We start from the raw sequence: 16,249 nt of genomic DNA, 5'->3' as shown, positions 1-16,249 counted from the left end.
TTATGCAGATATTTTCATGAAAGCTATGTGGGGCTATGGATGTACTTTTTATTAAATAATTTATTGACATTGACTTTTGCATCATATTTCAAATGTCATGTTTAACACACAAGTATTCAAGAAGGGAATCTCTATATACAATCATTGGCATATATATTTTAGAACACAATTAAAATTAAACTGAGGGTTTGTATGTATAGATGCATATTAATCTATATAATAAAATATTATATCTAACTACATGGGCATAAAAATCTATGATAGGCTATATACTCTATAGACATAATACGGCTGTATTTTTGAAAATATGGTTTTATAAATATAACTGGCAGAATGATGAGCTATAGAGTGGAAAGTTAATTTGAAAGTAGAGAGGAAAATACAAGGGTAGTGGTCTTAAAAATGATAAGAATAATAAGATTCACTACATGAGCAATGAACAGAGAGGCTGGCCTTAGAAATGTGAACAATCTTATTTATGAGAAGCAACCAGAGCATAATTTATGAAGCTAAATTTAAATCAATATGGACTTATTTCAATGTCAATTGTGCTGAGCATTGATTGTATTCATGCTAACTTTTTGATGTAAGAAGTTCTCTGTCTACACATTCTCTCTCTCTGCCTTTAATTCTTTCTTATTGGTTTTCCACCTTATCCTAACATCAACTGCACAAATAGAAAACAAATATGCAAAATCATATGTTTTTATATATTTTCCAATGTACTATACTCATATCTGAACTTGAGTATCTGTATTTGTTTTTATAATATTACATTATGCATAACTTCTTTTTTCTGCCAGTCCCGGGGCTTGAACTCAGGGCCAGTGCACTGTCCTTGGGCTTTTACAAGGCTAGAGCTCTACCACTTGAGCCACAGCACCACTTCTGGCTTTTGCTAAGTATTGGTACCAAGGAATTGAGCTGGGGTCTTCATACATGCTAGGCAAGCACTTTACTACTAGGCTAAACTCTTGGCCCTTATGCATAACTTTATACTATTTCTTTCTTAGCCAACAGTAACTTTTGGAAATTTCTCTCAGAATATACCTAGTTGTAATTATTTATCTAAATGGTAGTTTTCCATGTAATAAACATTGTGTTCTATCCATCTATTTATTAGCTTTTATTATAACATTTGTATTTTTTGATTATTTAGTGCGATTATACATTGTACTATGAAATGCCATGCAACTCTTTAAGTATTAAGGGATTTAAAATTTATTATAAATTTTAAAATGTTGAGGTAAGAGCTGCATGTACTACAAATTTTTTTTCGTTGTGGATTGTCAAATTATTTACAAAAAGTAAAACTTGTATTTTCACTAGTAATGTAGGAAAATATGGTTCCCATTTATATCTTTCACTTTTTAAGATAGTGGCAGTCATTCTTTAAATAGCACTTTTTGTCTGTCTGAGGGAATATTAGATATCACGTTGTTAATTTTGCACTTTTTATTTTCAGGTTACATTAAGCCTCCTATAATTTGTATATTGAACAGTTAGATTTCTTTTAAAATTGATAATATATAACATTATTCACTTTGCTATAGGTTTGTCCTTCTTTCTAGGTCTTTTTTATTTTATTAATTAATTCTACACACAGTGTGTTATTCAATCCAATTTTGTTTATTTATTTTCTGGTATCCTTTAATAAAGACTGAACCACAGGTCCACTTTATACTTTTGGAGGTTAATTGAGACAAGGGTCTTGTAGACTTTCTGTTTTGGCCTGTTTTTGAATGGTGATATTCAGATCTCAGCCTTCTGAGTAGCTAGGATAACAGGAGAGAGCTACTGATACCCAGCTACCTTGATAATTTTGTTGGCCACAGATCTAAAGCTTGTTGTGGCAGACTCACTTCTCTATACTCTGTTCTTGCCACACATAACTTTCTCAAACTTTATTTTTCAATCTGCAAAAATGAAGTTGGAACCACAATTTAACATACTGCATTCTTATTATTTCTGACAGTTCTGGGACATAATATGTCTTAATGCCTTTTTGTGTGTGAGTGAAATGGACAAATAAATGATCCTGAACCTCAAGCATCGCTAAGTAAAAATAGTTGTGTATAATCGTCTATGCCCATTGACATGAGGACCAGCAGAAGGACGCATGGAAAAAAGGAGCAATGTGACTGAGTTTGTGCTGTTGGGGCTCACTCAGAGCCCTGCAGGTCAGAAAATATTATTCGTTGTTTTCTTGCTCATCTACACTGTGACAATGACAGGCAACTTACTCATTGTCGTGACTGTGGTGGTGAGTCCAAGCTTGGATGCCCCAATGTACTTCTTTCTGGGCTATTTGTCTTTCATGGATGCTGTTTATTCAACCACGGTTACTCCAAATATGATTATCGACTTACTATATGAGAAGAAGACGATTTCTTTCCGAGCTTGTATGAGCCAGCTCTTTATCGGACATTTGTTTGGTGGTGCTGAGATTTTGCTGCTGGTTGCCATGGCTTACGACCGCTATGTGGCCATCTGCAAGCCCTTGCATTATCTGATGATCATGAATCAGCGGGTATGTGTTCTGCTGCTGTTACTGGCCTGGATTGGGGGCTTTGTGCATGCGGTCCTCCAACTTCTCTTCGTTTACAATCTTCCTTTTTGTGGCCCCAATGTGATCGACCACTTCATCTGTGACATGTATCCTCTGTTAAAACTGGCCTGCACGGACACCTATGCTATTGGGCTCACGGTGGTTGCCAATGATGGAGCCATTTGTGTAGTCATCTTTATGCTCTTGCTGATCTCGTATGGGGTCATTCTGCATTCGCTGAAGAATCTTAGCCAGGAGGGAAGGCGTAAGGCCTTATCAACCTGTGGCTCCCACATCACGGTGGTAGTCCTCTTCTTTGTCCCTTGCATTTTCATGTATGTGAGACCTCCGTCTACCTTGCCTATTGATAAGTCCTTGACTGTGTTTTACACCGTCATCACTCCTATGTTGAATCCCCTCATCTACACTCTGAGAAATGCCGAAATAAAAAATGCCATGAAGAAGCTCTGGACTAAGAAATGAAAATGTGAAGAGAAATGTGTCACTTGTTTTGCACTGATGAGCCATTTCTTTCCAGAAAGCCATGTGTGATTATTTCACTGGAATAAAAGTTTCCTCAGCATAATGAAAAACATTTGTTATTTTTTTCAGGCATCATTGTTGTTTTTCAGATACATAAAAGTACAGGTATGGTTCAAGTGGTAGAATGTCATCCCTGAGCAAAGAAGTGAAGCCAGAGTAGGAGGCATTGATTTCAAGCTCAGTACTAACACTTAGAAACAAAATTTATTCTTTTTTTTTGGCCAGTCCTGGGCCTTGAACTCAGGGCCTGAGCACTGTCTTTGGCTTTCTCCAGGGTAGAGCTCTACCATTTGAGCTACAGTACCATTTCTGGCCTTTCTATGTATGTGTGGTACTAAGGAATCAAACCCAGGTTTTCGTGCATGCTAGGCAAGCACTCTAGGCCAAACTCCCGGCCCCAACAAAATTTTTTCTAATATGGATATGTTGGATTTGACTACCCACCCTTCAAATATTGATTTCATGATTCTGTTTCATAGATAGAATGAGAAATATATCTGTTCCTCCAAGAAAACAAAAGTCTAACCCCTTCATGAGGTGTGGAAAGTCCTGCAAAGAATGTGAGGAAGTCTTGGAAGTTCCATTGTTTCTACTTAGTGTGATGCAGCCTCAGATTTCCAATGAAACTCAAGCTTCATGTTTTATCTAACTCCAGTTTAAGGACTATCCTATAGTACTTTTGACAGTCCTTTACCAGTTAAGCTGCTCACTCACCCCTATCCACATTTTGATAGTTCCAAGTCATTCTTATGCAAATTATCTTAGCAGAGAAATTGAACCTTAAATTCATCACAGATGATAGAAATTGTAATTCTCAACTGCCACACTCAAATATTGTCATAGGAAATGCTCAATAGATTTCTCACCTTCCTGTGGGTTTCCTGTGGATAGCCAGGGCCAGAATGAATCAATGTGCTGTGCCTGTTAGTCATTTTATGAACACTGCCATGGGGGAAGTTTGTACACAGCTTGATTCAGTAAGCTGTAGTTTAGGGGGGAGGGTAAATCACATGTTCCATAGCTAGATTCTGTTTCCATTTGTGGCTATTTCAGGATAATATATATAATAAAACTAGGATCTATGTCTGTGTTTTGTAAGTTCTTTACATGCTATTGAGTACCATTGTTACTACCAAATATTTCTCAAAGTTTTTTGAAGCAGTTTCTTGGGTATTATGTCAGTGGTATCTAGCATAATTCAGTGCTATTTTAACATTTAAATCTTATTATAAAAATGTTATACAAAAGGGTTACAGTTATATCTCACTAATATTTGTTAAATTAGTGGTTTTAGCTTAGTGCAACATTATTTTCACATCATTAGATGTCATTCATTGCATATATTCAAATGGCCATCTATAGAAGCTAGTCTAAAGCCACACTGCTCTTCTCTGAGCAGATAAAAGGAGATAAGCTCAATAGGTTGTAAAAATATCTGAGTTTCTTTATCCAATACAGTATTATCTGCAATGACTAAAATGAAATGAAAGCAATTGACATGTTAATAAATAGAAGAATGGAAAAACATGTATGGATAATGTATATTTATATATTAATTAAAACAGTAAAATATTATTTAGCCAAAAAGCCTATTCTGACATTTTCCAGAACATGGATGGATCTAGAGAACATTAGGGTAAGTAATACATGTCAGTACATAGAAAGGAAACTTTATTCTAGTTCATTTGTGGAATATAGAAGAGAAAATAATTTTAAAAAAGTTGGCCTATATACTTGAAAAATGTATAGCAAATGATATAAAGCATCAGATATAGAGGATGAACTGTGAGAGGATTACAGTGGTGACTTGTTCTCAGGGATATGGTTACATGAATAAATTATGCCTGTTATTGGTTGCCAGTAAGACAGAAACAGGTAACTATGTGAGGTGAAAGATATGCTAATTGGAAATATTTTAGTAATTTTCTTCTTTTGCCATTCCTAGGGTTACACTCAGGGCCTGAGCATTGTCCTTGAGTTTTTCTCAAGGCTAGAGCTCTACCACTTGAGCCACAGCACTACTTCGGGCTTTTTCCTATGTATGTGGTTGTGAGGAATTGAACCTGGGTCTTTGTGTATGTAGGCAAGCACTCTATCATTAGGCGAAATTCCTGGCTCCCATTTTTATTATTTATCTGTGTCCCTTATGGCATTATGTTTTGAGATCTTAATTATACTTGCAATATTTATTTTAGAAAAGTACTTTGAGGTTCGTTAGACTTTTCCCTTAAACTAAGAGCAAGAGTTACTTTTTTAACAACAAGAAAAATTCATTTACTAATAAACGATTCATGGAAGTCCTATCTGCCTGACCAAGTGTCTCTGATCTGCTCTAGAAGGAATCACAACTACCGTTGCTTTGGGTGATGACTATGACTTTGATCATGTGACCCATCATCCTCTGTGTTGTTTTCCCTACACACAGTGGACAAAACAAGAGGAGGGGAGGGGATGGGGGAGGGAATGGGGACAAAAACATGAGAAGGGGTAGCAATGATAAGTAATGCACCTTCTATCTGGTGAATATAATGTATCCCTTCTATTAATTACACTAAAAATAAAAAAGAATTATCATCCCTGGAATTATTATCCAGGCTCAGTACTCAAGATTCTGTGTACATTTCCCAGAGTAAACACAGTTGCATTCGTCTAAACATGTGTGTGAAACACTAATTTTGTTTCCAAAACTGCTAACAAAATCGCCATTGTGAGACCAATGACTCCTGATTTATTATTCATTTTTTATTGAGAGTTGTGTTGAAGTCTTCCTTTGTGATTGCTGCTTCATAATGATGACAAAGCCTGCCCTGTGCTGGGTGTGGCATGGCTATGGAAGGAGGAAGCTTGTGGACTGGTTTAATGATTATTTACATATATATATATGTATACATGTATATATATGCATTTCTATCTACAATCAATCTTATAACGGGAAATCATGTGTGGTTAACCTCTATAGGTCAGAAATAATCTATTCTCATTAAACATTTAATGACAGTTAGCTACTTTATCTTGGCAAGACAGAAGTCTTTATCCTCTGGGGACTGTTTCAAGATGAAACAATTAGGGAGTAACTTCCTGTTAATGAAGAGTTGCTTCATTTGAATGTGTTACATTTAATCTAGTAAGCCAATTGACAATGACCTTATATCTGCCTTTATATAAAATAATGATGATTTTTAAGAAGCGCTGGGCTGTTTCTGAACATATAAATGGAAAAAATATTTTTCTGGAAGAATAATGAAGAGGGATTTTGCAAACTCCTATGTTATCTGTTCTGGAATAGATTTTCAGTTGCTATCTACACATCCTGGTGTCCTGTCATATCAGTGTGTGTAGAAGGCTACAGAAAGACTCTATTTGAGAGAATGGAAGAAGAGAGTTTTAGGAATGCTTTTGATTTAACAAGAAAGGATTGAAGAAAATGCTATTGTTTTCCTTCTTTTTATTGTAATTAATAGAAGGGCTACATTATATTCACCAGATAGAAGGTGCAATACTTCACAAACATTGATACCCTTTCTCATGACATGGTCCCCATTTCCTGCTCCCCTCCCGCCTTTTAATGGAGGCTGTGATGGCAAGGAGACCTGGCTTCTCGAGAAGTGTGAACTCCTTCTTACCAGTTTCCTCCTCTACTCCTAAATCTCTGCGCATGGAATCCTCTTGCTGACTTCTAGCCAAAATGTATTTCTTCACAGGTAAATAATCTGCCAGTGTGAATATAAGAAGATAGAACTATTCTATTAGAAACAAATCTGTTGTATATTTACGGTCCTCTAGCAACTATTTATATACCACAAAAACTAAAGAAAAAACATTAGATATTATGTGTTCCCAAAGGAACAAGCTATGAAATAGATGTACATGGAATTTCATTGAGTTGTAACAAACCACTGAGCTAGCAGGTGATTGAACCTGTGAACACTAGCCATGAGACTAGAGTTCTCTTTATGTGGATTATGCAGCATTGTTTATGATGACAATCACTCTCTCTCTCTCTCTCTCTCTCTCTCTCTCTCTCTCTCTCTCTCGCTCGCTCTCTCTCGTTCTCTCTCTCTCTCTCAATCTCTCTCTCTCTCTCTCTCTCACACACACACACATACACACACACACATACTCTAAGTCTAGGTTGTTGTGCACTGTCAGACAAATATTGTTATTTGGTTGCTACAATTATGGCATGACTGTGCACTTAACATTAGCTGACTTTTTGCAAGAAGTAGGAATAAACTTGGAAATTTCTATTTGATTACAAAGTATGGAAACTATTGGGAGACTGTAAAAGGCATGGCTGAATTGTTGATTGTTGTCAACAGATTGAATGGAAAAGAAGTTGCAATTATCCAATTAAATTTTTTCATTTCAGGTACACAAATGGACACATGTATAATTATAATCCTCCATACAAAGGTACTCAAACTAGTGGTTTTTTTTTTTACCATGACTGTGTTTTTCCTTATCAAATCTGTAATCTGCCATTCTATTTCTGATCACTAGGACTTAGAAAATTTCATATATAAACCATTTCCCACTACCCACTGTTTCCCTTTTCAGGTTAGTTTTAGTCCCTTCTCTTTATCTAACTTTCCCAAAGAGATCTGAAGAAGACCATTTCCTTACAAAGTAGATCATAATTCAATAGTTGTTAATATTCAGGAGTTCAGTTCAATTTTATCAAGCACAGAGAATCAGGATAGTGAACATAAAATGTGTTATGAAATGAATAAAAGAAACTTGACAGTTGACAGAATTACAGTTCCTGGAAAGTGTCACAGCACCAAGAAATATGTGCTGCAGGCATCTATATGTTAAATACTCATGTACTTATTTGCTGGTAGAAATCAAATGCCACTTTCTTGAAATTTTTGTTGGGGGAAGTAGTGGAGTTTGAACTCAGGGCTTCATGCTTGCCAGGCTATTACAGTATTAAGGAGTAAAACATGAAACTCAAGTTTTTATAGGTTACTTTTGGAATAGATCGTGCTTCCTGCACTGAAATGATTCTGAGCCATGAGCTTCCTACAGTTTAGGCTTTCTGTCTTCACTGAGATCACAGGCATGAACCACTGCATCAGGTTCCGTGTTCATAGAAGAGTCTCTCAGACCTTTCAGCCTTGGTAGACCTACTATAGTCATCCTAGTGCCAGGCTTCTTTCTCAGCTTGGGATGGCAAGTGTGTCCCACCAAGACCAGCGACGGTGTGAAGGGGGATGCCTCACTCTTTTCTGCCAGTAATGGACTTGAAAAATCATTTCTCTACCTCCAGTTCTCCCAAGTAACTGAGATTACAGGCCAATGTATTGAGATTTAATAAGCAATTCACACAAGGATTGTTTGAGACACAACAGACCAAATACTGTGAAGAGTGGATGCAATTTTATACAGTGTGACTGGATATCAGACCATTGTTTTTGATGCTGCACAGGTCATACTGAATACCATGAGTTATGAATACTACAAACTCAAAGAGAGAGGTGGTGGCATGCCCATTCATGTATTTAACACTAACTGTGGCACAAGAAGAGAGCTGGCTTTTTGATAGTAGTACATCCTTTACTTTACTACCAGGCTGTGTATGAGCTACAACCTATTTGAAATGAGACTTTGCATGGATGAATAATTGTTGGGCTTTGAAGCTTTTCTTCAGCATGAGATAATACTAAGCACTACAGGTAGAAGCCACATGAAACACATGGGAGCCAAAAGAAATAATATGAAGAGTTGTGAACACGAGGGAATAGTTATTGGATGCATTAGACAAAAACATACACTGTGGTAGGTGGGTTCATCCATGGAGAAGATATAGGCAAAGACAGGAAGTGTGACAAATTTAACTTATGTGCCTCTTTCCAATGTCCTGGCAGGTGATGATCTCGTGTTGTCTCATCTCTGAGGCAAGCCTGATAGAAGAGTTCATGATGACAGAGAGGAACAATGTCACAGAATTTGTCCTGCTGGGCCTCACTCAGAATCCTGGTGGGCAGAAAGCACTCTTTGTCCTGTTTCTACTCATCTACACGGTGACAATGGTGGGTAACCTGCTCATCGTGGTGACTGTTATCTCCAGCCCTTCCTTAGGGTCCCCGATGTACTTCTTCCTGACTTACCTCTCTCTCATGGATGCTGGCTATTCCACAGCTGTCTCACCCAAGTTAATCATTGACCTACTCTCTGATATCAAGACTATTTCTTTACCAGCTTGCATGGGCCAACTCTTCACAGAGCACTTCTTTGCTGGTGCCGAGGCCTTCCTTCTGGTGATAATGGCCTATGATCGCTATGTGGCCATCTGTAAGCCACTGCACTATTTGACCATCATGAATCGACGGGTTTGCATCGTCCTGTTGGTGGTGTCATGGGTTGGAGGGTTTGGACACTCTGTGGTTCAGCTTGCCTTTGTGTACAATCTCCCTTTCTGTGGTCCCAATGTCATTGACCACTTCATCTGTGATATGTACCCACTGCTGGAACTTGCATGCACTGACACCTATATCATAGGTCTCACTGTGGTTGCCAATGGTGGCGTCATCTGTATGGTCATTTTCATTCTTCTCTTAATGTCCTATGGTGTCATCCTGAATCATCTCAAGAATCACAGTCAGGAGGGGAGGCGCAAAGCCCTGTCCACCTGCAGCTCCCACATCACCGTGGTGGTTCTGCTTTTTGTTCCCTGTATCTTCATGTATGTTCGACCAGTCTCCACCTTCCCCATTGACAAGTCCATCAGTGTCATTTTCATGGTCATCACACCCATGTTGAATCCTTTAATATACACCTTGAGAAATCTGGAGATGAAAAATGCGATGAGAAAGCTCTGGTGTAGAAATTCAGCTACAGATAGAATGAGAAGGCACCTCCCACACTGAATACAGCTGGTATCAAATCAGAAGCAGAAAGTCTAGCTAGATCTTTCAAGAGTTGTGGTAGTCATCTCATTGCATCCTATAGAAAAACGTTGTATTTTTTATTTTTTTATTTGGGTCTTACCATGTAGCCTAGGGTCTCGCTGAATTCAAAGTCTTCCTGCCTCCACATTCTGAGTGCTAGGACCATAGGTGTGTACCCCACATCCTTTTCTCATGATGAATTTCACCTGTGTCCTCACTTGATGTATGGATCTACAATCTAGACTCATTATTTCTCTTATACTTTTTTTTTTACTAGTGCTGGGTCTTGAGCTTAGGGCCTTAGCACTGTCCTTGGGCTTTCTCAAAGCTCTACCACTTGAGCCACAACACTATTTTCAGCTTTTCCTATGTATGTGGTACCCAGGAAGCAAACCTGGGTCTTCGTGTATGGCAGGCAAGCACTAGAGTCCACTAGACCAAACTCCTGGCCCCCATCCATTGTATTTTTTACAAAATCATTAAAGGATACTCTTCTTTGAGATTAAGATGGTTCTTACAGAAAACTAGGGAAGATGAATAAAATGAATAGGTAGTTATAAAAAGTAAAATGCAGAATATGTAATTAAGCTCAATCTCATGCTGTTTCCTTAATTTTAATGAACATGTGACTTCAGATGTATTTTTCTATTAAAGGTGAATACAAGCGTTTTGAAAAGTCAATCTTTTGAGTTTGGATAACCTTTAGATAAATGTTTGGAATAAAAGAATAAAAAGAAAGAATTGATCAAGTGGAAAATATTTTCCTTCAGTTTTGTAGTAGTCATTTATTAAAAAGTCACATTAGTAGGGAAGTTATTATGAAAGGAAAACTAAACAAGGGTGCTGTTAGATTTTAATATTTCTTACTGTACTTGCATGATTACCTTTTGTAGTTGCATTGTGCACTTTCATTGTTATATGATTGCATATGTATTTTTAGTATCTGAACTCAGATGGCAGATAATATTTATTAGAGAACTTAGTAGACTTAGGCTCTTTTCCACATACTTGGATACAGTGGTGGGTTTATTGCACATTCAAGGATAGCTGGACTTGCAGACGGGCTTTCTCTCTCTCTCTCTCTGTCTCTGTCTCTGTCTCTGTCTCTCACCAAACCAAGTACATTAAAATATTAGCCCTGTACAATTTTTTTTTAGAATGTAGAGAATTTGATGATGTAAATTAGTTCTAATTTTTGTTTCTGTGGGCAAGGTAACTTGCAGAAAACTAATCTGAGCTGTAAACATATTGTTTTGATTTTCCCTAGTTTTTTGTAGCCATCCTGCATTTCATTACATTACAGGTGACTGAATAGATTTAAAATGTCATTAAATGTAATAGTTTTCTACTATATCCTGATTTATAAACTTTTGGATAAATACGCAAGGGTGGTAAACACTAGATCATAATTTTTTTTGAGGAATCTCCAAATTTTCTTTGATAGTAGTTGAAATTGTTTATTGTCCAATCAACATATATAATAGAGTTTCTTGTGCTCCACATGCCTATCAGTGTTTGTTGTATGTTTGGTTTTATTAATTAATAAATTCCCAATGTATTTTGCATTATTTTATATAATTTTTTGGAAATTAGTAGTTCAAAAATATGAATTTTATAAATACTGAGGCCTGTATTGCAATACATTTTCTTCAATGATGATTTTATTGGTTGTGCAGATGTGGACAAAAATAAACTTTCATGCACTTTGGTGGAAGTGTAAAGTTGATCAATCATTCTTGAAAGCATCATAGAAGTCCATAAAAAAGAACAAACTAAACCTAGAATTACCCCATGACCTGGTATTCTACTTTTTGACATTTATTCTAAAGATTATAAACCAGGGTACAGTAAAGCCACCAGTACAACCATGTTCATTGCAACATTAAACACCATGGCCAAGGTTGGGAATCATTGCAGATACTACTCTATGACTAATTGGATCAAGAAGATGCAATGTACATACACAATGGAATTTTACTACTTAGCCTTTATAAAGAATGGTACTACATCATTTGCAAAGAAATGGAAATACATGTTGTGCAAAGTAAGTCAAGCCCAGAAATGTAATATGTGGAAACTAGAATTAATTTATCAATTATAAACATTGGGGGTGATTCCTAAGAATGTGGCAGATTCAGAGGAGTGATGTAATTCATTAGAAAAACTTACTTACAATCCAGCAACATCAAGAAATACACTGGAAAGGGGATTGATGGGATAAAAGAAGAGAGGAGGAGGGGGAAGATGCTGTTATAGTATTTAATGTATATTGTACAAAGTTAAGGGAAAAGTGTAGTTTTGTGGATGATGGGGAGAATGATGAAATGGGTATTGTTGATCAAGTTTCATTGTTTGTATGCTATTTTGTTGAATGGCAATTATTTTGTGCAACTACTGAAAGATAAAAATAAAATTAATATCCTACTTTTTGTTAATCTTTGTTGTAATTTCAATCATCCCAGCTAGTATTCTCCTCAACTTGCCAACTCCTGATCTTATGAGATATTTGAGATATTTATGATTATGACAGCATGTGACTTTTCTTTATGATTTTAATTTGAAATTCTTGCTACTGAGACTCAGTATATTTTCTGATATATTTAGATGAAATTTAGTTATTGGTCTTTTCTAATTTCTCATTTTCAGTAATTTTTAATTATCCTATTTTATTTTGTTGTTATTTTACTGCTGCTACTGTGGTATTGATTTCAGGGTCTTGCACTTGAGGCTAAGCACTGTGCCACTTAGGTTACCCTTACAGAACTTTGTAATGTTAAGTTGTAGTGTATAAATTAACTGCTTTTCTCAGACTTTTGAACCATACTACTTAATAACTTGAATTACAGACATGAACCATCATGATTATATTATTATTTATTGAGATGAATTTTTGCTAGCTCAACAAAATTCCACACATGTACACACACAAGCCTAGACACATGCAAACTACATTTTAAAGTTCATTCATCGATTATGGGACTACTGGAGTACTTCTATAACTTGGCTATTGATCATGGGTGTATCCTATTTTACAAACTTTCAGATGAATACCCACATGGACTTGAGGATCATTTGATTTTGGTCTTGTGAGAAATTTCCATATTATTTACCATAGTTGTTGCACTAATTACAATTTCCTCAGTAGTGTTCCACCATCAATTTTCATCAGTACTCTTCACGGTGGCTTTTCTAACTGAACTTTAGAGGGCATCTCGACATCTCTATCTCTATCTATCTATCTATCTATCTATCTATCTATCTATCTGTCTGTCTGTCTGTCTATCTATAGTTTGCTAAGTGCTGGAACTGGGACTTAAACTCCGTGACTGGATGTTGGCCCATAGCTTTCTGGCTCATGACTGACACTCTTCTACCTGAGCTATAACTCAATTTTTGGCTTTTTGCTGGTGAATTGGAGATAAGAGTGTCTCAGACTTCTCTGCATACTCTTTTAACTATGGCTCTTATATCTCAGCCTCCTGAGCAGGTAGGATTACAGAAATGCAATTATAATTAATAGAAGGGTTACATTATATTCACCAGATAGTAGGTGCATTATATTACTCCACATACATTGATACCCTTTCTCATATCATGGTCTCAATTTCCCCATTCAACTCTCTTTAAGTATTAAGGACTTTTAATTTTAAAATTTATAATAAATTTGAGGTAAGAGCTGCATGTACTACAAATTTTTTTTCATTGTGGATTGTCAAATTATTTACAAAAAGTAAAGCTTATATTTTCACTAGTAATGTAGGAAAATATGGTTCCCATTTATATCTTTCACTTTTTAAGATAGTGGCAGTCATTTTTTAAACATCAATTTTTTTTTTGCCAGTCCTGGGCTTGGGCTCAGGGCCTGAGCACTGTCCTTGGACTTTCTCAAGGCTTAGCACTCTACCACTTGAGCCTCAGCACCGCTTCCAGCTTTTTTTTCAATGTATGTAGTACTGAGGAATCGAACCTGGGTCTTTGTGCATGCTAGGCAAGCACTCTACCACTAGGCCAAACTCCCAGCCAAAACATCACTTTTTATTTGTCTGTCTGAGGGATATTAGATATCATTTGTTTTTTTTCAATGCAAATTGCAATGAGTCGTTTATTGACGAGCTCGAGCACGGGTCTCTGCGCACTGATAGTTGAGTGCAAACCAGAGGCCACGAGCACAAAATTACAGCACCTTTAATACATTCTTTGGTAGGGGGCAGTCCCAGCAAGCATTGGCAGCAAATCAATACACCACATGGGAAATTCATACCACGATTCCATTAAGTGATTGGCGCAATACAAAGTGGGAGGAGAGTCGTGACTAGTCATTGGTCAGTTTATCGAGCTGTCGTGCTTTGAACTGATTGGCTAATGGGTGGAGGGACAGACCCAATATGTGATCAGTAGAGAAAACCCGACAAGGGGCCAGACGCGGACAGGCTAACAGGCTTGTGCCTAGTTCGCTGGCCCTCAAAAGTCTGACCTTGTACAAGTGTAAAAATATAAATGGCTAACATAGGATTATAGAAAATATATAGATATTTTCTACACTCCTCATTACCCCTCCCTTTTTTTTAGCCTAGTCAAATCTTTGACTATTTAGCTCAGTACAAACGGGGTGTAGGATCATCAGTTTTATAACTCTGATCCTTTTTTTTTTTTTTTTTACTAAGGACATCATTTCATTAATTACACATGGTCCAATCAACAGTAACATTAAAATAATCACCAGTGGGCCAATAATGGCTGAGATTATAGAAGTTGCCCAGGGGGACCAGTTGTACAATCTCTCATACCATCCTTGGGACCCCTGTCTCTCCCGTTCTTGTTCATCTAATCACCTCTTTACAGCTGCCAGGCTATCTTTATTACCCCGGCATGGTTTGCTCAAAAGCAACATTTTTCTCCCAGGGTGACACTCAATCTCTAGGAACAATATCTAGTCCTCTTCTGTTCTGGAGGACAACTTTAGCTAGGGACCTCAGTGAGTCAATGAACATGTCAACTGACTTATGCATACGTCTCAGGTCAGCATTTGTTTGGGAACCAAGAATGTCAAAGTCCATTTCTCTGGGAGTCTGACAGTCCAGGATTCTTACCAGCCATCTTCACCCACGCAGGAGTGATGAACCCAGTAGCTCTTTCCTGTTACCTTCACAGTGGTTGGAGTGCTGGGAATCACAGTACAGAGTCACTTGAGTGCCAGGGTACTGGAAACCAGACGATGAACATGTCCCCAGATCAACTTGTAAGGCCTGTAAGGACTGGATTGAATCATGGTTAACAGTGCCAGCTGAGATAATACATGGCTGGGGGTGCTAACAATTGTTATCAGACTCGGGCAAACAGCATTCTCTGGTTTAGAGGGGCATAGAACATGCCCTCCCAGTTCTGTACCCAAGAAAACCCTCACAACTAGGTACTATACATCCAAGCATAGTAACCCTTCACCTCAGTGCACTCTATTTAGATTATTGCATTAACTGCATATCAACTTTAGTCAAGACATACTAATACCATTGGCTACATACTCAAACCTTCTATCCTCTCCCAAAACTTTTACTAACCTTTCTCTCTTTTTCATTTGAGCCCTCATTTAAATTTGCACCTCTCACCTCTAGGCTGTTCAGCACTGGATGGAAAATTCCCTTCACCCATCCAGAGTCACTATAAGGGCTGCAAAAACCTAGAGGACTTTGAACTTAGCACAGAATGTCCCACTACTGTGGGGAGCTGCGAGGGCTGCGCCTTAAAGATGGCACCGGTTTCTGCCTTCCACCATCCCGACGGCGAGTGCTCTCTGTGAAAACAACTCTTTATATGGCTAAGTTTTGGCTTCTGGCTTGCTTCCGCGTAGTTGGCCCTATCGGCATCTCCCACGTGGCTTTTCAGGATTGGCCAGGAGGAGGTCATATAAGACCAGGGATAGTCCCGGAAGAGAAGAAGAAGAAGAAAGAAGGAGAAAGGAAGAAGCTTGTTAAGGGTTCCTGAATAAACCACTTGGAGAAGAATCCTGTGTCGTGTCTTCCTTGCTGGTCGAGGCGGAAGCGACAAGTGGTGGCCCCTATGGGGAAACACTTATACGGAGGATTCAGAACTCCTTGTGGTCAGGGCGGTGCACCGGAAAGTTCCCAGGTAAGTGGGAATCCGCGGTCAAAGCGGGCATAGTTCGGGGCTCTACTCTGTAGATAAGAGAGAGAGCGGCAACCCAGGGAGAAACTAAAATAAAGGAAAAGTGAAAGCGTAACAAAGTGACAATTTTCTTAACTGAAGATGG

At 37.7% G+C, this 16,249-nt stretch overlaps 2 protein-coding genes across 3 annotated transcripts; both read left to right on the top strand.

Annotated features, from left to right (window-relative positions):
* The first annotated feature begins 1,183 nt into the window (after window positions 1–1,183).
* On the top strand, window positions 1,184–3,031 carry LOC150052839 (olfactory receptor 4A15-like). Of its 2 annotated transcripts, XM_090347684.1 has the most exons (2): window positions 1,184–1,202; window positions 2,115–3,031. In XM_090347684.1, the coding sequence occupies exons 1-2, from the start codon at window positions 1,184–1,186 to the stop codon at window positions 3,029–3,031; spliced, it is 936 nt and encodes a 311-aa protein (XP_090203810.1). The 2 variants fall into 2 exon arrangements, with proteins under 2 accessions (XP_090203810.1, XP_090203811.1); XM_090347685.1 differs by lacking the exon at window positions 1,184–1,202 and having other exon boundaries at window positions 2,111–3,031.
* Window positions 3,032–9,009: 5,978 nt separating this feature from the next.
* LOC150052838 (olfactory receptor 4A16-like) lies at window positions 9,010–9,960 on the top strand. The gene has a single exon (XM_090347683.1). The coding sequence runs from the start codon at window positions 9,010–9,012 to the stop codon at window positions 9,958–9,960; it is 951 nt and encodes a 316-aa protein (XP_090203809.1).
* The last annotated feature ends 6,289 nt before the right edge of the window (window positions 9,961–16,249 follow it).

Source organism: Megascapheus bottae, chromosome 16 (assembly GCF_031878675.1).
Source record: "Megascapheus bottae isolate mThoBot1 chromosome 16, mThoBot2.hap1, whole genome shotgun sequence".
In the NCBI taxonomy this organism is placed as follows: Eukaryota; Metazoa; Chordata; class Mammalia; order Rodentia; family Geomyidae; genus Megascapheus; species Megascapheus bottae.
The sequence above is the reverse complement of the archived record's forward strand: the minus strand, read 5'-3'. Positions and strand labels throughout refer to the sequence as shown.

Coding starts and splice junctions, on each gene's coding strand:
- LOC150052838 (XM_090347683.1), top strand. CDS start 9,010: ATGATGACAGAGAGGAACAATGTCACAGAATTTGTCCTGCTGGGCCTC.